Source organism: Sinocyclocheilus anshuiensis, unplaced genomic scaffold (genome assembly GCF_001515605.1).
Source record: "Sinocyclocheilus anshuiensis isolate Anshui unplaced genomic scaffold, SAMN03320099.WGS_v1.1 scaffold912, whole genome shotgun sequence".
Classification (NCBI taxonomy): Eukaryota; Metazoa; Chordata; class Actinopteri; order Cypriniformes; family Cyprinidae; genus Sinocyclocheilus; species Sinocyclocheilus anshuiensis.
In genome coordinates, this window is record NW_015549618.1 from 16,941 (window position 1) to 44,799 (window position 27,859).

The 27,859-nt window shown below is 35.0% G+C and overlaps 3 protein-coding genes across 3 annotated transcripts in view; all 3 read left to right on the forward strand.

Annotated features, from left to right (window-relative positions):
• Nucleotides 1-484: 484 nt before the first annotated feature.
• On the forward strand, nucleotides 485-1,936 carry LOC107659300 (uncharacterized). Its single transcript, XM_016448187.1, has 5 exons — nucleotides 485-536; nucleotides 698-1,021; nucleotides 1,235-1,366; nucleotides 1,550-1,668; nucleotides 1,839-1,936. The coding sequence occupies exons 1-5, from the start codon at nucleotides 512-514 to the stop codon at nucleotides 1,929-1,931; spliced, it is 693 nt and encodes a 230-aa protein (XP_016303673.1). The 5' UTR covers nucleotides 485-511; the 3' UTR covers nucleotides 1,932-1,936.
• A 6,547-nt stretch (nucleotides 1,937-8,483) lies between these two features.
• Nucleotides 8,484-9,816, forward strand: LOC107659310 (uncharacterized). Its single transcript, XM_016448205.1, has 5 exons — nucleotides 8,484-8,508; nucleotides 8,636-8,959; nucleotides 9,118-9,246; nucleotides 9,430-9,548; nucleotides 9,719-9,816. The coding sequence occupies exons 1-5, from the start codon at nucleotides 8,484-8,486 to the stop codon at nucleotides 9,809-9,811; spliced, it is 690 nt and encodes a 229-aa protein (XP_016303691.1). The 3' UTR covers nucleotides 9,812-9,816.
• Nucleotides 9,817-17,305: 7,489 nt separating this feature from the next.
• The window catches only part of LOC107659311 (uncharacterized), a 14,203-nt gene continuing 3,649 nt past the window's right edge, over nucleotides 17,306-27,859 (forward strand). The window contains exons 1-8 of the mRNA XM_016448206.1: nucleotides 17,306-17,566; nucleotides 18,636-20,700; nucleotides 21,159-21,258; nucleotides 22,563-22,640; nucleotides 22,739-22,837; nucleotides 22,915-23,047; nucleotides 24,239-24,353; nucleotides 25,597-25,721. Coding sequence (XP_016303692.1) covers nucleotides 17,359-17,566; nucleotides 18,636-20,700; nucleotides 21,159-21,258; nucleotides 22,563-22,640; nucleotides 22,739-22,837; nucleotides 22,915-23,047; nucleotides 24,239-24,353; nucleotides 25,597-25,721 — 2,923 coding nt within the window. The 5' untranslated portion in view covers nucleotides 17,306-17,358. The remainder of the gene's footprint in view (nucleotides 17,567-18,635; nucleotides 20,701-21,158; nucleotides 21,259-22,562; nucleotides 22,641-22,738; nucleotides 22,838-22,914; nucleotides 23,048-24,238; nucleotides 24,354-25,596; nucleotides 25,722-27,859) is intronic.

Genomic DNA, 27,859 nt, shown 5'->3' on the forward strand with positions numbered 1-27,859 from the left:
CAAGCAGTTTTCCCTCTGCTATAGAAAGAATGATGTTCCTGTGGTGGCCCCAGATCTGCATTACAGACAAGAGCCACACATTGGCCATAATTGGCTCGGCCAATGAATAATCCCATAAATTTATGTTTGACAGTTGAAGATTAAGCTGATCTCTGTAGGTCTCAAAGAACATTTGTAAAATAGACAAATGAAATATTTACATGTATGAAATATTTACAGTATTACTATAATTGTGGGGACATTTGGACCCCATAACATAGGGAATACCGGGTACACACATACAGACAAAATAAACATGCTCAACTTGTTAAATAAAGTGATGATGATGGTGGTGCTTTAGGACTAGGTGTTGGGCATTAGGTGTTGAAAAAAGTGTGTACAGTGTGGTCAGCAAACTTGATTTCCTCTGACTGATGTGGCAGAAGTTTTTTTTCTGTTTTTGCTTCAGAGTTGCAGCACACTTCAGCTTCAATGTTGAGTGGAGGAAACAACGTTTATTCACAGCAACAACATGAAGATCATTCAGCTTCAGCTCTGTGAGTTTATTACATGTTATTTATATATTTACACATTTACACATACTTTGTAAACTTATACAAATAAAAACTGTTATGATTCAAAGTGGTTTTAAAAGAGTGATCATAATTATGATGCCTGTTTTTATTTTATTATTATAATTATTATTTGTATCTTTTAGATGTATTAATCTGTTGTCAGTATGCAGTGTCAGATCTACTAACTGATCTGGGATCAAATGTGATCATAAACTGTGATCTTGATGAAAATGATGTTTATTGGATTTTACTGAAAACAGCAGATCCTCCAACAGTCATTCTACGATCTTTATCAACCACAACATCGCCTTTTTACCGTAATAAAACATTCAGAAAGAAATATTCAGTGCAGTTTAAACATCGTCTGGTTATTAATAATGTGACTGCTGATGAATTAGGAGTTTATTACTGTATGAACACAGAAACACCTCCAAAACTCAGCAACAGCACCAGAATATACTTCACTGGTGAGTTCATTTACTTCATCAGTGATCAAGACATATTGATGATAATAACTACTTAAATTATTGTCTCAATTTTTTAAATACTTATGAAAAACATAATTATATCCATATATTATCTCCAATATACTATCTATATTTTCAGTTTCACAAAATCACAGCCATTGTACCAATTGTAACAGATGTTACTTTTACAGACTATGGACACTTTCTTTACAGAAGCAGCTCAACTAATAACTGAGTGTCACAATCATACAGAGGCTGAGTATACTGAGCAGAATCAAACACAATGGCAGATTATCATCATCATATCTGCTCTGATGAACGGACTTCTGCTCGTTCTGCTGATCGGTGAGTTATTTTCTGCCATCTGTAAAAACATTGATATGATGTGGTTCTAAAAGTTCTTAATTTTAACTATTTCATTGCTATTTTTCCATTTATGGGACTTATATATCTTTATAATTAAAAAAAATAATAATAATACAACATTTAGTAAATACTGAATCTGACTAAATCACTGTTCCTTTTTAGGAGTAGTAAAAGTTTTTGTTGTTGGTAAAAGAAGGTCTGCAGAGCAATCACAACAACTCAACACTGATCGACAGCAGATGCAAGCTACACAACAGCATCAGGACCCAAACCAATTACAGGTAAATTATGTGAAACCATAATCATAACTTTTAAACGTATAAACTGTATTTCTGTAAGTGAGGATTCTTGCTGACCTATTATTACAACTATAGTATTTTATAGAATTAATTTTGCTACAGGGACAACTAACTTCTGAAATGCTAAATGTGTTCCTTCATTGCTCTTTCAGTACGCCGAGGTGGACTTTTCCAAGATACGTAGAAATATTCGGTCCAGCCAAATCAACAGCACCTATGCTGCTCTACAGCTGCCAAAATCATAAAGACGTGTATGACTGCTTATATGCTACTTTCTTGATGTTCATATAAATGTCTAACCACAAACTGGTAGACTGATTTAACCTCCAAGATAACAGTCAGCCTAACATTCTAACATCGGTCTGTAGAAATAATTTTTAAAAATAGAGTGTAAAAAAAGTGTTTTCTCTTTTTCTTTTTTATTAATGAATTACAAATGTGTAATTTGATTGAATGTGATCAAATTTTATAATATTACTGCTTCATTCTGCTTTCTAAAGATGAAAAAGGTCTTAAAGGTTGGAAATCGCACATTTTTAATGTATTGAAAGCTATATATTCTATAACATTCTAATAATGTGCAGGGGAAAAAAACAGCTTCTTGATAGAAAATAAATATCCAATTTGTAATTAATGTTTTGTTTTTATTTAAAATATTCTTATTTTTTCACAGTTTAAATGTTGTATAAACGTCAGAATCTTAGGCTATACATGAAAATATATAGCTGCCTTTATATTATAGGGAATCATCATATTTAGGAGCCTGTGGCATCAAACATATGAAACCCCTGCTTCAGATTAAATATGTGTCCCCCTGGAGCACAAAACCAGTCATAAATGGCACGGTTATATTTATAGCCAACAATACATTGTATGGGTCAAAATGACCAATTTTTTCTTTTATGCCAAAAATCATTAGGATATTAAGTAAAGATCAACTTCTGCTCGTTCTGCTGATCGGTGAGTTAATTTCTGCCATCTGTAAAAACATTGATATGATGTGGTTCTAAAAGTTCTTAATTTTAACTATTTCATTGCTATTTTTCCATTTATGGGACTTATATATCTTTATAATTAAAAAAAATAATAATAATACAACATTTAGTAAATACTGAATCTGACTAAATCACTGTTCCTTTTTAGGAGTAGTAAAAGTTTTTGTTGTTGGTAAAAGAAGGTCTGCAGAGCAATCACAACAACTCAACACTGATCGACAGCAGATGCAAGCTACACAACAGCATCAGGACCCAAACCAATTACAGGTAAATTATGTGAAACCATAATCATAACTTTTAAACGTATAAACTGTATTTCTGTAAGTGAGGATTCTTGCTGACCTATTATTACAACTATAGTATTTTATAGAATTAATTTTGCTACAGGGACAACTAACTTCTGAAATGCTAAATGTGTTCCTTCATTGCTCTTTCAGTACGCCGAGGTGGACTTTTCCAAGATACGTAGAAATATTCGGTCCAGCCAAATCAACAGCACCTATGCTGCTCTACAGCTGCCAAAATCATAAAGACGTGTATGACTGCTTATATGCTACTTTCTTGATGTTCATATAAATGTCTAACCACAAACTGGTAGACTGATTTAACCTCCAAGATAACAGTCAGCCTAACATTCTAACATCGGTCTGTAGAAATAATTTTTAAAAATAGAGTGTAAAAAAAGTGTTTTCTCTTTTTCTTTTTTATTAATGAATTACAAATGTGTAATTTGATTGAATGTGATCAAATTTTATAATATTACTGCTTCATTCTGCATTTTCTGGATGGAAAACATTGTTTTATTATTAAACAATATAAATATGACTCCCTTTAATACCTTTAATTCTTTGATCTACATTCAATTTACAATTAGATTTACTATAGTTTTTAATATATAAATGGTATATAAATATATAATGGAAACAGAATTTTATTTAAATAAAAACACAAGCAGTAAATGCAATTTTAGCATCATGCTAAATAAAGTCACAATCTCTATTAATACGTTTATGACTGTATGGATTCAGTATGAAACACTGACTGTATAAAACACATCCTTGTCAGATACAGTGATAAATAAATAACAAATTAATAATAAATAAACCTAATAAAAGTCTTATGAGGTTGTATGCCCTGTTTTGTGTGTGCATATAGGCCTATATGATACACACTGCATGCAAAAATACAAGCTACACAGTGTGGTTAAACTCAACTGAAGTGCTAAACCAAAACCATAAATATGTTCCACTTGTTTGGTCAGTTGACAGCCAATGACAAACAGGGTCTGTCAACTTTGTCTAGAGTGGAGGTTTAACCTTAGACTCAGAGCAGTTTTTTTCTGGTATCTTTATACATTTATGTATCTCAGTTCTCACAGTTGTCTAAACCTCAAGTGGAAACCGAGCAGTGTTGCAGCTTGCTGGCTGTTTGTGTACTAGGACTACATATTTACTGTCAGAGAATTTGATCTTGTTAAGTGTTAAGTGCTGCTCACTCTTGATGCTGAACATTCTATTGCTGTGAATGTTCAGCAATTAATATACAGTTAATATACTCCAAATGTCAAAGCCGTTTCACATAGATCTACAGGGTCTTTCTCAGAGGCTTTGATTTAAAAAAAAAAAAAAAAAAATTTAGCTTTTGATGGCTCAGGAAACCTTTGCAGGTGTTTTGAGTTGATTAGCTGATTGGCATGTCACCATATTCTAATTTGTTGAGATAGTGAATTGGTGGGTTTTTGTTAAATGTGTGCCAAAATCATCACAATTAAAAGAACCAAAGACTTAAACTACTTCAGTCTGTGTGCACTGAATTTATTTAATACACGAGTTTCACAATTTGAGTTGAATTACTGAAATAAATGAACTTTTCCACGACATTCTAATTTATTGAGATGCACCTGTATAAGTGCTGAAATTCTAGGGCTCATGAGGAAAAGCAAAATAAATTTAAAAAAGTGAAAACAAAACAAAACAAAATAATAATATTCTTCCATTTAATTTGGCTATTATTGTTTAACCTACATAAAAATCAAGTTTCACACACTGATGTATTACATGAAAGTGTTTCTATGATTTATGTGCATTGCATTTTACATAGTATGTCATGGTACATGTTCAGAAAATCATATACTTTAATGTGTGAGTCTGTCTTTGCAAACATGCAGAACTTGTGGTTATGATCTGGGCGGCCCATTCTTCCCACCCATCTTACAAGCAGCGGCCTACTTCCAATTTTGCAAGGGCCCTTGAGCTAAACCTCCAAAGTACTCTTTAAAGTATTAGGTCCCTCTACAAGACCAAGGTGTGAAACCAAGTAGCCACGTGTAACCTTGTGTAGAGATGTGCCATGTTTATCGCAAATTTCAGTAATGTCACACTGACACACTGAAGTGTTCTAAATATTCATGACGCAGCTTCTGTGGAATTCTCTCTCGAGTTTTGAGTGTCTCCTAACTCCAGTGCCATAAAAGTAATTGACTCAATACTGTCGGTCAAGTGAAGATTTATCACTCGGCGAGTCTGTGCCCAGTTGATCACAGGATTGCGGACACATTTCTTCTGAGCATTAATTTCCTTTTCACTTCTTTGAGTGTCTCTTTGTCTTCTATGCTTCTTCAGAAAACTTTTGCCACCAATCCAAATGATTAAAATCAGGATAGTTTCAATAACAAAACCAGAAGCCTGTCAGGATAATACACATCCACAAATCTTTACTTTAAAGAAATACATTAGCACATGTACAAATCTAAATATATTAGGCTACTTTTTCTTTTTAAGATTTATTTTTGGCGTTTTATGCCTTTTATTTAGATAGGACAGTAGGTCGACAGGAAGCAAAGTGGGTGAGAGAGCGAGGGGGGTGGGATCAGGAAAGGTCCACAAGCCGGGACTCAAACTCGGGACGCCCGAAGCGCAAAGGCATTACATGTCGGCGCGCTGCCCATGAGGCCATCGGCACCAACATTAGGCTACTTTTAAACTAGATATGTTGGTGCGCATGTTTTCTCTACAGTGAACTATTATCAGTGACCTACAGAAGGCAGCAGAGGAACTGCTCAACTGCCAACACTATCTCACGACAAATTTGTATGTGTTTTACGAGGTGGCTAATTCGTACAAATTCGACCTCACTCGAATGCTTTTGATCTGAGATCATTTCGAATGCTGAGAGCTAGACTCCAGTGACAGGTAGGTTTAGGGGTGGGGTTAGGGGTAGGTCATTCATACGAATTCATACGAATTGGGAACAGGGCCCTGATTGGGGAACTTGTAAAATATGTACGATTTAGCAAAAATCATACGAATTTATACGAGTGAGGTCGTACAAATTTGTATGAATTAGCCACCTCGTAAAATATGTACAAATTGCCACGAGATCGGTTTGGAACTTCAGACAAATCATTACCAGCAAATGTCCAATATCACGTCAACGTTTTACTGATTAAAATGACATTTACAAAAATCATCATGATTTACAAAAATGATCATGTTATAGTGAACTGTGTTATTACTGTGTAAAAAAGTAAATGTTATTTTTCCAATAAAATATGCTTTTCAGGTTGATAATTTGACTGAGCTTTGTGTAAGAAACTTGTTTTTGAAATATGTTTTTTTCTTTTCTGTTATCACTTAGACTTTCTGTTCTACCTCAACTAATTGATACTACACTAGATGTAGAAAGAGAAAGATTTTCAGTCATTTAAACTATGAACTAGTCTAAACAAATGCAAAATCATTCATGTATAATCATTTTTATCTGGTCAAACATACACAGTCTGGAACAACATCAACAATACCTGTAAATGAGTGCTTTAGTAAAATGAGCGAATTAGTAAATCAGTGATTAATCTGTGAAACTGATATTGGCCTAGTGTTGTAGAATCATAATTTGAGCAAGTTTGTATCCTGAAACTTAAAGTTTCTCAGGATAAACAACTTCACCTTCCAGAGAAGAGCACGGAGTTAATATAATGGCATGTGACACCAGGGTAAAACTTTCTGATGTAAACACACATGTATATAGCCAATAAAATATTGCTACATTGAATGATACAATATATGGTTACATTATATTTACAGTATGCACCAGATGATGGTCTTTGTTACTGTAAATACTGTAGACACACATTTAATACGAGCATCTGACAATTGTCTTGTAACAGTCAAAGCAGCTTCATGTGAATCTAGGGCAGGGGGGCGGCAGTTTGGTGTGTGGGGAGGTATTGGCACAAGAGAGAGAGCATGCAAAACCAGCAGCAAAACCAGCACAAAAAAAAAAAAACAGATCTGTAGTACCTTTTTGAATTTAATAAAAAGAAAAAAGTCACATCCACTATACACTGCATGTATTCAAGTCAAGTCAAGTCACCTTTATTTATATAGCGCTTTTAACAATACAGATTGTGTCAAAGCAACTGAACAGCATTAATTAGGAGAATAGTGTGTCAATAATGCAAAATGACAATAGTAAACACTAATTTTTCAGTTAAAGACAGTTCATCATTGAATTCAGTGATGTCAACACGCAAGAAGCAAGTAATTTGTAATTTTAACAAGTGCATGTATTCCATGTATTCTATGGAAGTTCTCGCACCTGCCTACATTTTGTGGTAAGTAACCATCAAAGTTTCACAGACTGATTTATTTAATAAGGCATTGAAAATACTGTTAATGAACAGTGCTATATTCAACAGAACGGCCCAGACAAACGACTGACGGGACCTGAGCAGGGTCACACTGAAAATCTGGTATTCACAATATAATTTAAACAAGAAAATAAAACACTTTTAGGATTTTTGAAAGTTTAAAACAATTACTAAAATGATATGAATTTACAAAATTATAACATATATATATTAAAAAGTTAATATACAAAAAAAAAACGTATTTAATTTTTGCTTTTTTTGTGTGTTTTTACACTGTTAAAGCAATCTTAATATTGTATATAAAAATAATGATATATAATATAACAATAATATATAAAAATGCTCCCTTTAGTAAAAGGTAAAGTAAAACACTTTGTCTGTAGATCAGTGGTTCCCAATCACGTTCCTGAAGGCCTCTCACTGCACATTTTGCATGTCTGACTGCTTTGCATGGCATGCAGGGCACTATTTGAGGCGCCACTTGTAGTGTATCTGCAACCATAGTGGCATTATTGGGCAAACTCATTCAATCCCATAATGCACTTAAATAATAAGTGTACAACCAATGTACATTCAACAGCTAGAGAATACCCATAATGCACTGTAAGATGCATTATGGTGCCGGCAGCTTAATCATCCATTCATCCATTTTCCAAACCACTGGTCGATTGTTGGTGCAGTATAATAGTATACATGTATACATTTTGTTTAAATTGATTATTAATAGTTTAATGGATGTTTATACATGCTAGTTTCCATGACAGATTTCAAGATAAATCTGAATTCACTCACTCTTTTTCATTTACTCCTTCAACTACACTGTTAGTGGACTAATGTAGGGAATAGTGAATGAGGGTATAGGGGGTGATTTCGAACACAGCATTGGAGTACGAGCTGCAGAGCTGAATAAGTTGTTTAAGACATGCAATGGACATGCGTGTTGGAAGCACAGATGAGATACTGCAGTGTTGTTCTCTGCTGCCCTCAAGAGGCTGTGAATTGTAGTTGTTCCACGCAAGTCACCAAGGTCCGACCACACAGACTTGATGTGGGAAGTTCTTTTCTTCCTGTCTTTGCTTCAGAGCTGCAGTAAGTTCATCTTAACTATTGTGGGGAGAAAATATTTAATTCTGAAGTGTTTTATTCACAACAACATGAATGTAATCCGGCTTCAGCTCTGTGAGTTTATACATGTTATACGAATGTATTTACATGCACTTATTCATAAATTGTTTTATGGTAATAGTTCAAAGTGTTTAATCAGGTAGGCTAATCTATTTTTTATCGTTTATTTTTTACTTTATAGATCTGTTAATTTGTTGTCAGTATGCAGTGTCAGATCTACTAACTGATCTGGGATCAAATGTGATCATAAACTGTGATCTTGATGAAAATGATGTTTATTGGATTTTACTGAAAACAGCAGATCCTCCAACCGTGATTCTACAATCATTCTCAACACAAACACCACCTTTTTACCCTAATAAAACATTCAGAAAGAAATATTCAGTGCAGTTTAAACATCGTCTGGTTATAAATAATGTGACTGCTGATGAATTAGGAGTTTATTACTGTATGAACACAGAAACACCTCCAAAACTCAGCAACAGCACCAGAATATACTTCACTGGTGAGTTCGTTTACTCTATGACTATTTTAATTTGCTATTGACTACTTCTTTTTTAGAAACTGAAGACATAACTTGGCCCCCCATTGATTGCTCCACTCTACAGATATTGCAGTCATTGTGCTATAGTCTTATATTAATTGTGGACACTTTCTTTACAGAATCAGTTCAACTAACTGAGTGTCACAGTCATACAGTTTATGAGTTTATTGATCAGAATCAAACACAATGGCAGATTATTATCATTATATCTGCTCTGATGAACGGACTTCTGCTCGTTCTGCTGATCGGTGAGTTAATTTCTGCCATCTGTAAAAACATTGATATGATGTGGTTCTAAAAGTTCTTAATTTTAACTATTTCATTGCTATTTTTCCATTTATGGGACTTATATATCTTTATAATTAAAAAAAATAATAATAATACAACATTTAGTAAATACTGAATCTGACTAAATCACTGTTCCTTTTTAGGAGTAGTAAAAGTTTTTGTTGTTGGTAAAAGAAGGTCTGCAGAGCAATCACAACAACTCAACACTGATCGACAGCAGATGCAAGCTACACAACAGCATCAGGACCCAAACCAATTACAGGTAAATTATGTGAAACCATAATCATAACTTTTAAACGTATAAACTGTATTTCTGTAAGTGAGGATTCTTGCTGACCTATTATTACAACTATAGTATTTTATAGAATTAATTTTGCTACAGGGACAACTAACTTCTGAAATGCTAAATGTGTTCCTTCATTGCTCTTTCAGTACGCCGAGGTGGACTTTTCCAAGATACGTAGAAATATTCGGTCCAGCCAAATCAACAGCACCTATGCTGCTCTACAGCTGCCAAAATCATAAAGACGTGTATGACTGCTTATATGCTACTTTCTTGATGTTCATATAAATGTCTAACCACAAACTGGTAGACTGATTTAACCTCCAAGATAACAGTCAGCCTAACATTCTAACATCGGTCTGTAGAAATAATTTTTAAAAATAGAGTGTAAAAAAAGTGTTTTCTCTTTTTCTTTTTTATTAATGAATTACAAATGTGTAATTTGATTGAATGTGATCAAATTTTATAATATTACTGCTTCATTCTGCTTTCTAAAGATGAAAAAGGTCTTAAAGGTTGGAAATCGCACATTTTTAATGTATTGAAAGCTATATATTCTATAACATTCTAATAATGTGCAGGGGAAAAAAACAGCTTCTTGATAGAAAATAAATATCCAATTTGTAATTAATGTTTTGTTTTTATTTAAAATGCTCTGATGAACGGACTTCTGCTCGTTCTGCTGATCGGTGAGTTATTCTTCTTTAAGAAAAATAGCTTTTAAATAATTAAAAAATATCAGTGCTCTTCCTGATAGACAGGTGACATTGTTGTAATTGTGTATTTTCCATTATTTAGTCTTTTGCCTATTATTTGGCATCTCTACAATTTGAGAATTGATCATATAACATTTAATAACTGTTGAATTCATTGTCTCATTCTTAGTTTGTGCCACTGGAAAAACCCAACAGTTGGAAAAACACTTTTATAATGCTGATGTTCAGTGGACACGAGTTGTATATAAATTCCAAGACTTAAACTGATTAACATCAAAATAAGCTACATTTATGTGAAACCATCAGAAACCATGCGTTCTGTGAATATACAACATGCTCTTAAATATCATATGGTTTATTGTGTATAATAAATAACCTTACATTGTAGCATGCAGGAGCATTATAGACTGGGGCTTTTTGTCATTCTTTACAGTAAATTTTATTTTATTTATTTTTTTTAGACTAATTTGGAAAGTGGATTTGTGTATAGACCAGGAAAAAGATACCGTTTAGATGATTGTGTGAACAGACACATATTAAATGTCATTATCACATTTATTGCTAAATAGTCCTTCAGTTTTCAAGTCTGGTGTGAAAACCTGCTTCGTTTAAAATATGCTTGTATCTAACAAAACATTTACTGTCTGTCTTAAATCTGCTGTTCTATTGTGAATGTTTATTTTTATGTCTATTATTATTATTTCACATAATCTATTTTATGTGAAATATATACGTTTTTAGTCATTATTATTACTATTATTATGAATCATGCTACATGACAAATGACACATTGTTTTGTATATAATTTTTAATTAAAAAAACAGCAATGTGCAAGCTGCACAGTGTGGTTAAACTCATCTAAAGTGCTAAACCAAAACCAGAAATATGTTCTACTGGTTGTTCATTTGCCAACCGATGACAAATAGTGTCTCTCACTTTTTTCTAGAATAGAGGTTAAACCATAAAACCACGTGTCAATACCTTAAGACATTTCTGTAGACCTATTCACATGCATCTAGGGTCATTCTTAGAGGTTTTGACTGAAGACAAAGATTTTACATAGCATTTTTACTAGAAGATATGCTTCTAGTGCTTAAATCACCATCGCCCTTATGGTAAAATCGAAATAGAAGTAAAGTAAAGTGCAAAGAGAACCAGTTATAGCTTAAATAGAATAACTGTGGATTTCAGTAATGTCATATGGCTATCAGTCATTAATTCATAATTTGGGATCATTTTCATTCTGTTCTTTCTGATATGTATGTATTTATTTATTTATTTTTCTGCTTTAGCAAAAAACTAATTCCTGCATCCATGTTCCAGCATCTACTGGATGTTGAGTGGAACTTTCCAGAAGAGTGAAAGCTTAGGAGAAATCAAATGAATACATATTGTTTTGAAATTAAATATTCAACAAGAACATACAGGTGTGATGTTTGGGTGTCCAAATAGGAAGTAGGAAGTAGTTGTTGTAGCCAGTCATTTATTCACTGTTATACATTTATGAGTGCACGTGAAAGCACCTTTTTATATTATATTATATAAGATGTAGAATGTATAGACTCCCAATCATATAAACCAGACAATGTTTTTTTGCATATTAAAAAGAAGAGGCTCAGTGGCTATGCTATATAATTGCCCCTACAGAGGACACCCTTGATGCTCAGTTATTAATAATGGCTCTTATAAATCAATGTTCAGGATTAACAGAAAGTACAAAAGAACAGTATTTATTTAAAATAGAATCTTCTGTAATGTCTTCACTGTCACTTTTGATCAACTTAATTAATATTTGCTGAATAAAAGCATTAATTTCTATTAAATTCTCTATTGAAAAAAAATGTTTTATATCTGTATCTTTTACAAAATGTTGGTCAAAACTTCTGTGACCAATTGCTGACAAAATTATATATTTTTCGATCATACTTTGTTCTCTCTGTAAACTGTGGAAGGAAATATTTTAGAACGGAGAATGTGCACCTTATTTGTTATTTTTGCGAAATTATTTTCAGTGCTTTCAATGCTTATGACAGTTTTTGTCAGATTATTTTGAAATACATAATAATTAAACTAATTTTAAAAAATAAAAAAAAAAGTCTAAGGTGGTTCTTAGGAAGTGAGTCACACTGGCGTGACCCATGCCAGGCCATGTAACACACACAGCACAATGATGTGGTTAAACTGCTCAACCAAAACCATAAATATGTTCCATTGGCCTTGGCACAGCCAATGACAAAAAGGGTCACTCACTTAGAGTGAAGGTTTAACCTTAAACTGAGTGCAGTGTTTTTCCAATACCTTTATACATTTATGTATCTCATTTCTCACAGTTGACTAAACCAAAAAGAAACCAGCCTACTGCATTGCATTTATTTTTCTTTTAAAATCTTCACATTTAGTGCATATTTAGCACTACCCTTACGAAAAATTTAATCAAGTGTGCTATTAGTATGCTTCCTTTAAACTAAAAATAGGAAAGTATACTTTCAGTCTACTTTTTATGTACTTCTCAGAAATATACTTAAAATTACATTTAAGTATACTTGACTCATACTTAGAAAAAGTCTAAATATATATGAGCTATACTATGAGCTATACCGAGAATGTTTTCATTGTTATACGGTAGGGGGCGCTAGTACACATCTTCTGTACAGAATTTCCAGAACACAAGCGAATAAGAAACCGAAACAACATAAAACAGCATCAAAACTGTGTAAAGTTATGGAATAAAATGTCGACCCATGAAGAGGTAATAATGACTGTCAAGCGTTGGGGTGTTGATCGACTCTATCTACGTTTTGATTATCATTCTGAATCCAATTCATAGTTTTTTTTTCCAGCTTTTTGTTCAAATTCAAAATGTTGTTTATTTCTTTCTTTATATATATTTTTTATGTATGAAACTTACCCACATTCAGGTGATTATAAAAAATAATGCATGAAGCTAGAATAAAATGTTTTTGTTTACAAGCAGAGACCCTGTTCTTTCTTTTGATGTTTTGTATGTTCAGATATACATATAACAAAATATATAGCTACAAATAAATACGTAAATACAGACATAGTAGTATACTTAAAGTATGATGTAAAGTTCACTTAAGGAAAACTTACGAGTAAACTTGCAGTATAAAACTACTAAACTAGTAGTTTATTGAGACTATACTTCAAAGTGTACTAAAAATGCTACTGCAAGTATTTAATTAGTAAACTAGCAGTATACTTATAAGTTCGCTTTTAGTGTAGTTGCAGTACAAACTAAAAACATAGATGTAAACTAGTTGTGTACTCAAAGTTTACTACTGTTATACTTAAAGTATACTTAAAAGTATACCCTACTTTTATATACTAGAAAGTGGGCCAATTTAGTCCCAAGGAGTATTGAAATAGTACACTGATATTTGTATACTTACTACATAAAGTATACTTCAAAAAAATATACTTAAACTTTACTTAAGTACACTTAACTTGAAGTATACTTCTTTTTGGTAAGGGTATAGCCAAGTGTAACGTCAAAACATGTTCACCCTTGATAAATAGCTTAACTGCTGTTTATGACTGGTTGTGGTCAATACAACATATTTTTCAAGACACCGTTTCTGTTGCAGTTGTTTCCTGTTGTTGATTCACAGATGATCTTCACTGAGTGTTGTGTTTGTATAAATACAATTATTATATCATCTCTGATAATTATTAATCTCTAAAAAGCAGAGACCCCAGGTGGTTATGACTATTTATGACCATAAATCGAATAAACTGAATTGTTAAACTGAATTTGTTAGCTTTTCATGCCATTAATCCAAATAAATAACAAAAATAATAATAGCAAATAGCAAAAAAAGCAGGATAATACACATCCACAATCCTTCATTAAAAAATACATTAACACATGTAAACGTAAAATGTAATAGCTTAGGCTATTTTTTAAAACCATTTGCACAGTTATATTAACTGTTATATACAGTTATATTATGATAAGTTATGTCTAGTTTTCTCTACAATTAACTTTCATTAATGAAATACAGAGGGCAGCAGAGGAACTGCTGAGATGCAGAGAGATTTATAGTTAATGTCAGCACTGTTATAGTGAACTGTGTAATTAATTAAGTGTGACTGTGTAAATAATAATAATAATAATAATATAACCATTACTTTTTGAATCAAATATGCTTTTCTGGTTAATAATTTTCGAGTTATGTCTACAATGAAGAAACTAGCTTTTGAAATATATTTTCAATTATATATTTTTTATATTATATTTTGCGATTTTCTGTTCTCATATAAACTTGCTGTTCTGCCTCATTTAATTGATGCTACACTAGATGTAGAACGAGAAAGATCCCCAATCATTTAACTCATAAATTAGTTTAAAGAAATGCAAAATCCTTCATGTATAATCATTTTTATCTGATCAAACCTACACAGTCTGGAACAACATCAACAATACCTGTAAATGAGTGCTTTTTTTAGTAAAATTAGTGAATCAGTGATTTACATAAGTGGAAAAACTTCTATTAGTGACAGTGGCCTATTGACAGCTTGTCTGATCCTCTGACACTGAATCATAATTTGAGCACATTTGTTTCCTGAAGCTTAAATCATTCTCAAGATAAACAATGTCAACCTTCCAGAGAAGAATATTAAATAAAGTTCCAAACATATGTTTGGGAAGAGACTAATCATTAAGTCCTGTCAATCATCATTACAAGCCTAAATAAGCAGTCATTGCACTGTCCCAGCATCATTTCTCCCGGTATCCCTCCACCTCCCCATCTCCTCCTCTATTTCTGTTGTTCTCCCTCTATGTAGTACCGCAAAGGGGGGTTGAACTCGGAGCTCAAGCTGAGCCTTGGGTTCGAGCCTCCATTGAGGACAGCAGGCCAAGTTTGTTTACCATTTACCATTAGAACTGGGTGGGAAGGCAAACTTGTGAAATTAATATAGTGGCAAACATGAGTTGGACTTATGTCATGCTAGGGAGAATAAGGAATGCTGTGAACAGTTTCTGATGTAAACACACATCTATGTATATAACCAACAAAATACCGCTACACAGAACAATACAATATACAGGTGCATCTCAATAAATTAGAATGTCATGGAAAAGTTCATTTATTTCAGTAATTCAACTCAAATTGTGAAACTCGTGTATTAAATAAATTCAATGCACACAGACTGAAGTAGTTTAACGACATTCTAATTTATTGAGATGCACCTGTACAGTTACATGCTGTATTTACAGTATGCACATAAAGTGATAATGTATAGACTATCCATAAATATTTGGGCACTCTGAACTGTTGAAAGATTTGCAACCATATACTGATAAAATGACAAAAATAAAAACTTTTCTAGTAATTTTAGTGGCCTTAACAGTTTATTAGATTAGATTAGATTAGATTAGATTCAACTTTATTGTCACTGTGCAGAGTACAAGTACAGAGCCAATGAATTAATGTGAATATCCAGAAAATAAATGTGCATGTATGTATACTTAATTATTATTGTATAAGTGTAGCACAATATAGTATATTATCGTGAAGTGTAGCACAAACCATTGTCACTATTCTAAAGCATATAAACGGTAGTGCGCTTATATGCTTATGTATTTGAAATGTAATGAAATGACAGATAAATCTGAATTAAAACACAGCCACCTGTTTAAAAAATGAACAGAACAGACATCTGATGAAAAAAAAATAGCTGCTCTACTTTTAATAAGGAAGTGAAAGTAGATTTAATTGTTAGGGAACAACAGATTTATATAGCAGCTTCTTTGGATCACATGTTTAGTCACTTCACTTTTTCATCTAATACTTTTTTAATTAATATCTTCATGTTTAAAATCACACACAATATTTTTTCTACCTACACCAGCTATGAGTAGCAATAATATTGTGCAGACTGTTGAGTTTGTGTCTTTGAGTGAACTCTTGTCTACGTCACATCTCCTCGCTGAGGCCTCTACAGTCATTATCTAAAACAGCACCAGTTGAAGAACCTCAAGAGCTTCTTGAAACAGCTCAGGCCAAAATATTCTGCTCCTAAATTTAGCAAAGAAAAAAATTAGCAAGGAAATGGCAACATTGAGGAGAAATTAAACAGTACAACAGCAAGAAACATGAACATTAACATTTTTTTTTACCAAAGACAGTAGGTTGTAATTGCTAAATTTGGTCCTTAATAGGATAGTTCACCCAAAAATTTGTTGAAACTGTAAAAACATCCCAACAATTCACAAGTAATCAAAAAATTGTGAAGCGAAAAGCTGCATGTTTGTAATGAAGAAATCCATCAGTAAGGCATTTTTAACTTCAAACCAGATAAAATGCAAGCCATCTATCCATAACATTGTTTTGTTTTTTTTTCCAGTGAAAATGTCAGCTTGTCTGAATCAGCAGAAAAATATGCACATCAAGCACCATTTACATGCAAAAACAGTCCAAAACAGTTCTAAACAAATATGTGGGTGGATTTTAATGTGAGAGGAGATCACTGGAGGAAGAGTTATTATGGATTATGGACTCGTATTTTGATCAAAAGCGATGATTTAAAGTTGAAACGCCTTAATAATGGATTTGTTTATTACAAACACACAGCTTTTCACAAGATGTTAATTGTGGATTACTGTGATGTTTTATCAGCTGTTTACACTCTCATTCTGACGGCACCCATTCACTGCAGAGGAGCCATTGATGAGCAACTGATATGTAATGCTAGATTTCTCCAAATATGAAGAAACAATCTTGAATGGCCTGAGGGTAAGTAAACTTTACGCAAATTTTCATTTTTGGGTCAACTATTCCTTTGATTTATGCCTGCTCCCAAAAATGTTAAGAGTATTTATTTTCCTGTAGTATATTTATCACTTCCATAAATTATTGTTTAGGAGAAAAACTTGCTAAACCACGTTTCCGTGGTTTTAAACGGTGTGTTGTATAAGAAAAGCATGAATAAAGGATGTTGGGAAGCCACTCCCTCCGCTGCCCTCCCTTGAGACTACAGAAGAGACAAGCCAGAGTCTCATTCAAACCAGCCACACACTGGGACAGCAAAGAATTCACACATACAAACACATGCGCACAGACAAGCACACATCAGTAAAGACGTGCTCCAGTACAGAGCGTTACAGACACACACAGAGGGGCTTCCCTTGTGAAACCACTCACACACTGTCTGTAGCACTTTCTACCTCTTGCTTACAAACACACACACACACACACACACAAGCAACAGCTGTCAACATGTTGTTGCCAAGAGCTTTGACCCTGTTCATCCTGTGGGGTAAGTTGTTTTTATTATAATTTTTTTTTTTCTGCAGAAAAATTGTCATTTGCATCCCAGAACTGCATTTCCAAAGCATTTGGTCTATCAAGTTTGAGTTTCTGGAAAACTGTTGCCAAGTACAGGGCAAAGTTTATGAATTTGCATCATATTGTGTCACTTTAAGATATTTTACACTCTACTATTGGAAACTGTTTGAGGACAGTCTGTAATTGCTTAACAATTGTTAAATTATTCAGTGATGTAGTGATACTTTGTGTTTGTATGTGATACCTAGTGTTTCATCCAGTATAACATAATGCTTAATGCATAACAGGCACTGTAAACAAACTTCAAGGTCGATGTATGTGAGAAAATGTACTAAGCTAAGTTTTTACTACATGTAAAAGCATTCAAATATTGCTAATTTTAAGCAACATTTTTCTAAGTCTACTTAGTTAAACTGTATCCATAGTTAAGCTGTATGAGTTAAAGGTTTAATTTAACCTTCGTACCTGTTACTCAAGGAAAGTGGTGGAAAAGTCAAATCATGCTTCCATGACTTTGATAAGTTTTATGATTGGGAGTAAAATCCTTTGAATAAAGTTACCTGCTTCTGGCACTCTTGCTCAGTATGACTCAGCTCAACTGTGACATTATTTATTTATGTATTAAACCTCACAATTCCCTGAATTCAACGGGACAACCAACAATGTAATGTTCTTCTTAGAGAATCTCTTAGAAATGTCATGTTTGCAGGTGACACACTGACACCTGAAACCACCCGTCATCTGAGCGCATCTAAAGCTGATAATAATGTCCTTTAATCAGCATTATTGGTGTCTGACAAGTGTAGACATAACAGATGAGCTGCTGACATGAGTAAAAATGTCTAATCTTACACTGGAAACATGACTCAACTTCTTAGATTATACTATGAATATTTCAAGAACACAGCATCTGAACTGATATATCATGCATGTGATCTGCTAAAATTAAATGCTTGAAATAGTTTGTAGACTTCCTGAAAAGAATGAAATGTTTATACTAATTCCTATGACATTTTGTTTATTCCATTGACTCTATTCAGGTTCTGCCTCTTGTGTGCGGTATCGGGCTGACTTCAATATGATGGGAGTCACTGGTTGGATCTTCTTCGACTCCACAGAGCACAAGTCCACCGTTAATCTCACAGGAACAGGCACATGTCGATACAATATCTCCCTCACTACGTTCCCGGTTATGTACGGCCATTTTGCTTCACCTTGTCAAAAGTCACACATAGGAAACAGTGTGTTCATGTTTACTGTAGATCAGCCTCAGGCTGCTGTGAATGTGTCTACTCTGTTTGAACAGCACATTAGTCTGGATGCCCTCTCGGTGCTGGTGGACACATGTAATGGTGCAAGGATTTGTGCCAGACTTACTTCGGAGTCCCAGGTAAGAACATGGCGTGCACGGTTTTTCAGTCCCGTGGCTGGAAACGTCTACATCCGGCAAGTGATGGGAGAAGCAGGAGCAAGGGTTCTCTCAGATCTAAGAAATGTCGATCAGACCAGGATTTTTTCAAATGTCACGATTTTAGTGTCACAAAGCTCTGCCACCAGCTGCAATGCACTTCTCAGTAATCTGGATCCCAAGAGTCTTACAAAGCTGGGCGTTTTGAATGTGGGATCACCTCTAGAACCTGTTCAATCTCGATTGGAAATATCTCATCTCAATTCTAATGTCCGCTTCGCCGTTCTCGACTTGACCTCAAGCTACATGTGTGCAGAGATCCGAAGCATCGCAATGAAGGTAGTTAGTGCTGTTGTGAACATGCAAGGGATTAAAGGCTACTTCTCCTTCCGTCAACCATCTCCGTTTGATCTCACTACCATCACTGTTAACCTGACAAACCTGGACAGAAGAGTTGGGCCGTACCACGTTCATCAGTTTCCCCTTCCCCAAATGAGATCTCCGTCAGATAGCAGCTGCAGTAACGACAACCTTGGGGGTCACTGGAACCCGTTTAATGTGAATACTCAGGCACCAGCGTATCCGCCACCGAGAGGCTCCACTCATGATCTCTTTGAGGTCGGAGATCTGAGCGCCAGGCATGGGTCTCTGGAGAATACGAATAACTTTCAAGCCACTTTCATGGACTGGAACCTGCCCCTGTTTGGGCGGAATAGCATTGTGGGTCGCTCTGTTGTTATACACATGCCCAACTCAACCAGATTTGCCTGTGCAAGTATCGGCTACCCAGACGAAGTGACTGTCGCCAAGGCTACCTTTCGTGGTCTGGTTGTGGGAACGGTCCTGTTCACCCAACTCAGTAGTGACCCATATTCTGATGTCTCCGTATTCTTGGACCTATCCTACGGACAACTTTCTGCACCTTCTACGGTGAATCACAACTGGCATGTCCACAACTATCCCATCAGCACAGAGACTGACAATGACAAGGGATGTTGTCTGTCAACTGGAGGACACTGGAACCCATACAACATTGACATCACAGTGAGTGCATACGCTGTAAACTGTGCTCCCGACAGCCCTTTTGCTTGTGAAGTTGGGGATATCTCTGGCAAGCACAAGACTGTGGACCTACAGTCTGAGATGGGAACGGTGGCCACCAAGAACTTTTTTACTGACACCACTTCTTGGGTGTCTGGAATGATTGGACGTTCTGTGGTGATACATGGTCCAAACCAAACAGGTCCACGGATCGCTTGTGCAAACCTCACCTTGTACCATTTTCCATCTGCTCGCTCGGATTCTTGGCTTGGACCTGGAACCTCTGAAGGTCAAATCCGATTCTCCCAAGTGTCTCCTCAAGGACCAACAATCCTAAATATCTCCTTTACCGGGCTTAATGCGAGAGCCGGAGGCTACCACATCCATATTCTTCCAATCAAAAGCACACAGGAACCTTGCTCTGACACCAACATCATGGGACACTTTAACCCGTTTTCTGTGAACGCAGCCTCATCTCCAGCTCCAGGGAATGGTACGGTTGACCAGTATGAGATTGGAGACATCAGTGGGAAGTTTGGAGACCTGACCGGTCAGAACAACTTTCAGAATCAGTACACGGATGGAAATATGCCACTTTCAGGACCGAACAGCATAATTGGCCGGTCTCTGGTCATACATTACACCAACAGCTCAAGGTTAGTTCCTTACGAATCGTACATCCTCAAACAGTTACCTGGCACAGCATTTTGACCTCTGAAATAAATATAAGATATTAGTTTGCTTCTCTTCTGTTAGAAGCAGAACCATAAATAGGTGAGACAGGAAACCAACTGCAGGTGCAGGTCGTGATACAATTGATTCCCAATTCTGCATTTTGTCTCAGTTCCTCTTTGACAATCTGCGGCATTAGCCACATTTAACTGACAACAAGATCATTTTTTCTGTCAGATATCTGAAATACCTAAAAACCAAACTGTCACGAAAAGCATGTGTGGGAAGATTCACACAGCTCATTCCTCTACACACATCATTCATTGATTATCTGTACAAGTAATACACCAGATTTCTTTGACTCACCCAGGAATGAGGGAAGAAAGTTTCAAAACTTACTTGAACATTATCAACTTAAAATGGTTTCTTCCACTATTTACAGAATGCGGTGTGCAGATATATCAGCAGAAGACTCCCCATATGGAAACTGGGTGATGGCCAAGGCCATGTTCAGTAGTGCTGTAACTGGGACAGTGACGATGGTAAAAATAAAATTACATTATTTAAGCAGATTTTTATAGGTGTTGCTTGCCTGTTCATAACTTTTCTGGTTTTGCTGGTTGGTTGCGAAGACCATGTTGCTAAATGGCTTGAATTGCCTGTTTTGAATTGTTTTCACTGTTCCTATGGTAGCTAAATTAGAGGGAATTGTGAAAAATAAGTATCTCCCTCATCTCTACTCTCTCCCACACTAAAGTGGTTTAAATCTACCGTCACTTTAAATCTGCCACAAAAAGATGACGCTGCTAATAATGCTGGATAGAGGAGGATGGGGTGGAGAGGGGTAACTGGGTGAGGCTGTGGTTGTGGAGGGGTACAGCTCTTGTCCTGCTGGGACGGTATGCAGGCAGATGGATCTGTCACATGCCGCACAGCAAACCAGCAGCTGTCTTGTGGTCTTGGTGTTGCATGCGGAAGAACGATACACATGGTTTACAGCAATGAGTAATCATTTTATATTTATAACACATTTTGTCCAAAGCATCTGGTGCTTTTAAGCATGTCTTTAATTATTTTTATTTTTTTTATCTTTGCCACCACCCAGTCCTGAAGTATTGCTTATACAGTACTTTATAAAGTTTGCATATTATATTACTATTATATATATAAACAAATATTAAATGGGTCATTCCGTGTCAACTCAACCAGAGGTCCTCGGCTTAAATTTTTGATTTTGCTAATATTTTTCTGAAGAAAGATAAACATGTATAGTGATGAAAGCCAAAATATTAAATGCCATAGATTATTATTTACTGAGTAATCCACTGTTTTGTAGAGGCGAGTCAAAATGGCAATTTTCACCTGAGATTCAGAGCCAAATTACAGTGCTGTAGACTTCAGAGAGATGGCAGCATCTTTGTTTCATTTTTACACAGAGATTGGTAGGTCTGTTAAAATCTGTTGACTTCAGCAATCTTTGTTGCATTATGTGCCAATGGTGGAAAGAGCACTTTGCTAGTTTTTTCCTCCAAAGTTTGCATGCCTATAACTATTAAAGATATGTAAATGCCCTTTTAGACATTGTGTCTTAACAAACTTTCCTTTTGGCATCTTCATTTTTTTAAGACCCTGTATGGTCTTGTTCCAGAGATACTGCAATTTTCAATATGGCTCCATTTTGGTGGGAGAGGATCAAAATGGCTATTTTCAGAGTCAAATTACAGGGGAGTAAAAATGCAAAATCAAAAATTTGAGCCAGGGAGGTTTTTGAAATTTGGTTGATTTGACACAGAATGTCCCAACTGTAATAAATTCATGCTAAATGATACACTGTACATGTCATTAGTCCCAGCTAACCTTTCCAGATGGCAGCTATGGTGACGTTATATTGGAAGTGGATGTGCGGGCATCACAATTATCAAATGTAAGTTACATTTTATCAGCTTTTTTTATTAGTCATGTTAGCTATCACAATTAAATGTCATTTCGTTGAATAAGAGGAAATCTGCTATTGGTTTCCAGCTTGCAGAGGCTTCCTGGTACATCGCATATAAGCCAGTGGGGTCAGATGGCACATGTCCTGGTGAAGAAGAAATATTTAATCCATTCAACATGACAAATGTGAGTGAGGCCTATTTTCTCATCAAATTGTAAAAATATTATACAAAATAATTAAGACCGAAATCCTTCTCTCTCAGATGAACAGCTGTTCTCAGGTCAGGTTTCTGTCCTGTCTGGTTGGAGATTTGATGGGAAGACATGGATCCATAAGTCTCACCAAGAGACAACTGTACAATGACATTCTGTTGCAACTGGCCGGAGACTTCACAGGTAGCAGATATGAATAACTTTAACACTTCATGTATAGTGATGAAAGCCAAAATATTAAATGCCATAGATTATTATTTACTGAGTAATCCACTGTTTTGTAGAGGCGAGTCAAAATGGCAATTTTCACCTGAGATTCAGAGCCAAATTACAGTGCTGTAGACTTCAGAGAGATGGCAGCATCTTTGTTTCATTTTTACACAGAGATTGGTAGGTCTGTTAAAATCTGTTGACTTCAGCAATCTTTGTTGCATTATGTGCCAATGGTGGAAAGAGCACTTTGCTAGTTTTTTCCTCCAAAGTTTGCATGCCTATAACTATTAAAGATATGTAAATGCCCTTTTAGACATTGTGTCTTAACAAACTTTCCTTTTGGCATCTTCATTTTTTTAAGACCCTGTATGGTCTTGTTCCAGAGATACTGCAATTTTCAATATGGCTCCATTTTGGTGGGAGAGGATCAAAATGGCTATTTTCAGAGTCAAATTACAGGGGAGTAAAAATGCAAAATCAAAAATTTGAGCCAGGGAGGTTTTTGAAATTTGGTTGATTTGACACAGAATGTCCCAACTGTAATAAATTCATGCTAAATGATACACTGTACATGTCATTAGTCCCAGCTAACCTTTCCAGATGGCAGCTATGGTGACGTTATATTGGAAGTGGATGTGCGGGCATCACAATTATCAAATGTAAGTTACATTTTATCAGCTTTTTTTATTAGTCATGTTAGCTATCACAATTAAATGTCATTTCGTTGAATAAGAGGAAATCTGCTATTGGTTTCCAGCTTGCAGAGGCTTCCTGGTACATCGCATATAAGCCAGTGGGGTCAGATGGCACATGTCCTGGTGAAGAAGAAATATTTAATCCATTCAACATGACAAATGTGAGTGAGGCCTATTTTCTCATCAAATTGTAAAAATATTATACAAAATAATTAAGACCGAAATCCTTCTCTCTCAGATGAACAGCTGTTCTCAGGTCAGGTTTCTGTCCTGTCTGGTTGGAGATTTGATGGGAAGACATGGATCCATAAGTCTCACCAAGAGACAACTGTACAATGACATTCTGTTGCAACTGGCCGGAGACTTCACAGGTAGCAGATATGAATAACTTTAACACTTGTGCAGATAATCACATGCATTGGAATAGATCTTATTCATAGAAATGGTCTCAATGATTTACCCGCAGTTGTCCAGAGGTCATTAGTTCTCAGACTCAATAACACCACAACCGCATGTGCAGATATTCTCCCAGAATCTCCCTCTGCCATGCAGATCTTCCCCAAAATGGCCTCCTTCGGCAGGTATATTCTTCAGCTCCATAAGTGTTTATGCTTTTAACTGGTTTAAATATTCAGAAATATTATCTGTATCAACCTAACTACTAAAAAGGCCTTTAAAAAAAAAAAAAAAAATTAGATTAGAAGTAGATCCTTAAGGTGACAACTGCGTGTTTTTACTATATGAAATAACAATTAAATTTCCAATTATATACATATTATGCCATTGCCAGTGACTTGATGTTTCATAACTTTAAAGGGGTCATATGATGCTGCTAAAAAGAACATTATTTTGTGTATTTGGTGTAATGAAATGTGTTTATGCGGTTTAAGGTTCAAAAAACACATTCTTTTCCACATAATGTACATTATTGTTTCTCCTCTATGCCCCCCCCTTTCTGATTTTTACAAAGCTCATCAGTCTGAAAAAGCAAGGTGTGCTCTGATTGGCCAGCTATCCAGTGCGTTGTGATTGGCCGAATACTTCAAGCGTGTGACAGAAATGTTACGCCCCTTAACATACTGTGATGCCTTGTCCCGGCACGACGAGACAAAAACATTAAAACCCATTATAATGACGAAGCAGATATCGTCCTCTTTTGGAAGGACAAACAAAGTAGTTTCGCTTTCATAACGAAACACACAGCGCCTTCACAACATGGCGGCAACAACAATACTACAGCAAGAATAAAAGTTATGCCTTCTTTCTTTGCGTGAACATTTGGGCAGCGTTATGCAAATCTTCCCACATTGTGACGTAGACATGTGGGGGCGTGTTAGAACGAGCCGTTTTAGGTAGGCGTGGTTGACTCTTAACTTTTATAAAGAATATCTCTTTGGATTTGAGACTTTAGTCTTTGCAATTTTACAGATCTTCTTTATGCACCAAGAGCTTGTAACACTCCAAAGAGAAAGGAAACATTGAAATCGCATCATATGACCCCTTTAATTAATGTTTATATCAATGTCTTTAGTAAAATATCTGAATGTTTTATTTTTAAAGCCTTGTTGGCTGAATTTCACAAAGACAAACAAAACTGGAAAAAATAATGGATGGGAAATGACTATTATAATTCAGATGACTCCTGGTTTCATGTAACACACAATGCTTCACCTTACTGTAACGGTTTTTAGTACATGCTGTGATGTGTTTATTTTTTAATCCTTTAAAGCATAAAAGAATAATCACAGGTTACATTATATATAGAAAATAAATGTTTGCATAAGCAATACATGTTTTTTATGACACATTTACTGTTGTGTACAGGTATGCCTTCCGTAAGAGAGTGGCAGATGTGTTGAACCTCCACATATCCAGAGTTTCTATCTTACCTGGTTCTCCTTTACAAGGGTCTGATGGGAAATGCCAGCAGGTCAATTATCTGGTGTCAGGTAACACAGAATAGCACAGAATTTGAAGTGAAACCTTTTAAGGAATTGCTTTCATCTTCACAAAACATCTTAAAAACTTATGCCCATATCGTGAGATACTGAAAAAAAAAAAACAGTGAGATGCTCATCTGACACATGTATGCATTGACCAACAATTAAAAATAGCTCAATGTTTAATGGTATGGAAATAAAATGAATAATATATTGTTATACAATATGCTATTCTATAAATATCTGCAATATAAATATATATTCTATAATGTGTAAATATACACATAAATATTGTGTAATTAAATCAAATATAATGTATTAGTTATTAACAGCCATAAAATGTATAAATAATATTAATAATTAATGTTATAATTAGACAGGATGTAGGTGCAGTAATTTTTATTTGCAACTAAACCAAAAATAACAAAGAACTCAAAGGTTAGTCAGCAGTCTTAGGTAACACGAACAGAACAACCACATTACCAATGACAATAACGCACAAACTGCGGGCTAGATATACACAAACTAATGAGGGGTAAAACAAGACAGGTGTGACTAAATGAGCCAATGAGTAACCATGGTAAGTGATAAACAGACAAAGGAAACTGATCTAAAAACAGTGCAAACTAACAGGATAACTCAAACCATGAATGACAGAGACAAACCAACTCAAAGTACTACAGAATCAAGTATAGTGCGTGTAAGGATGAATTGGCTATTGATAGCCCCTTTGATTTGATTGCCAGTTAGATTTGAAGACACGATCGTCTCATGTTGCTAGCTTACATACACTAATGTACATCGGAACGGCAAAGGTATATATAAAACAGATTAACGTAATGCACATATGATAGTTACAAATATCAAATATCACACACTTACATTTCATTGACGCACAACACCCGTGAAAGTAATAAACATATAGTATGCACAACGGCAGAAGTTTAATGACCGCATCGGCGCTCTGATGAACTCAACTTCAAGTGCCATGGGCGGGATATTCGCCTGTGTGTAGGTCGGCGAATTCTGATTGGCTGCCGCGCGGGATGCGGCGCATCTGTCAATCTCAGCAGAAGGAAAAAGACGTGATCAGCACTCATATTAGTTTGACAAATTAATGGCCTTTTTAACAGTGTGTATAGTCATGTATAGTGTGAGCAGTCAAGTTGCAGCTCGACGATTGATGTGAGCACACAAATCCTGAGCTTTGGCTTTACATCGCATGCGATTTATTTGTACAGTGAGAGTTGGTCTTTAACAAAAAACATTGCTGAAATCGCAGAGTGTATGCCCCGCTTAACCCTGACATTATCCCTATTATATATACTATATATAGTACTATATATATAGTATTATTAACATTAAAAATATAAATAATTCTAAAATATAGGCTAATATTAATATTATACATATATTCCAGTACAAGAGCTGGCAGAAGAGAGCCACACTTATGTTAAATCTTTTGAGGGTTTTTCAAGTTGTTTGATTGTTGCTCTCCTCTCCTGAACTTACTAGGTATGCTTTGTCTGTCAAAACAATGAACAATCCCCTCCTTTCAAAAGACACAAAAAAGGAAAATTGCACCGTAATCTGATGCGCGTTTGGAGCGTAGAGACCCTGTGATCTTGTGCAACATCGTGAAACAGGAGAGTGGTACATGACAGAGTTCTTTACCACAGAACAACTGAGGAAACAACAGAAACATTGTATTTAATTATTTATTTATTTGTTTATTTTATTTTATTTATTTATTTATTTATTTAACTATCTATTTATTTTTGATGAAGTGCTCTATAAAAATCATTTTGAATTTTACAACTACAACTATATTAAAATAAGTTTTTTTGTGAGTTGGGGGGGAGGGTGAAATGGTGTTGCTATATAATTGCATACTAAATATAGTACCGAAATAACTTTGTAGCTGCCTATATGGCATAGTTGAAATAATTAAAATCATACTGACAGCTGACTGGTCAAACAAACAAACAAACAAATAAATAAAAATCCGGACACTACAGGCAAAAAATTGTTTTTTCATCCACAATTTTGAGATTTTGGCTATTTGGCTTTCCATAAAGTGGTTTTTTTTTTTTCAGACTAGTGTAAAGAAAAATGCAAAAAAAAAAAAAACCCTTCAAATGATTATT

What these genes read in the sequence shown, in the direction of transcription:
- LOC107659300 (XM_016448187.1), top strand. Translation starts at nt 512, where the DNA reads ATGAAGATCATTCAGCTTCAGCTCT. An exon ending in GATCATTCAGCTTCAGCTCT is followed by an intron (nt 537 to 697) that starts GTGAGTTTATTA and finishes TGTATCTTTTAG; the next exon opens with ATGTATTAATCTGTTGTCAG. An exon ending in AGGACCCAAACCAATTACAG is followed by an intron (nt 1,669 to 1,838) that starts GTAAATTATGTG and finishes TTGCTCTTTCAG; the next exon opens with TACGCCGAGGTGGACTTTTC.
- LOC107659310 (XM_016448205.1), top strand. Translation starts at nt 8,484, where the DNA reads ATGAATGTAATCCGGCTTCAGCTCT. An exon ending in TGTAATCCGGCTTCAGCTCT is followed by an intron (nt 8,509 to 8,635) that starts GTGAGTTTATAC and finishes TTTACTTTATAG; the next exon opens with ATCTGTTAATTTGTTGTCAG. An exon ending in AGGACCCAAACCAATTACAG is followed by an intron (nt 9,549 to 9,718) that starts GTAAATTATGTG and finishes TTGCTCTTTCAG; the next exon opens with TACGCCGAGGTGGACTTTTC.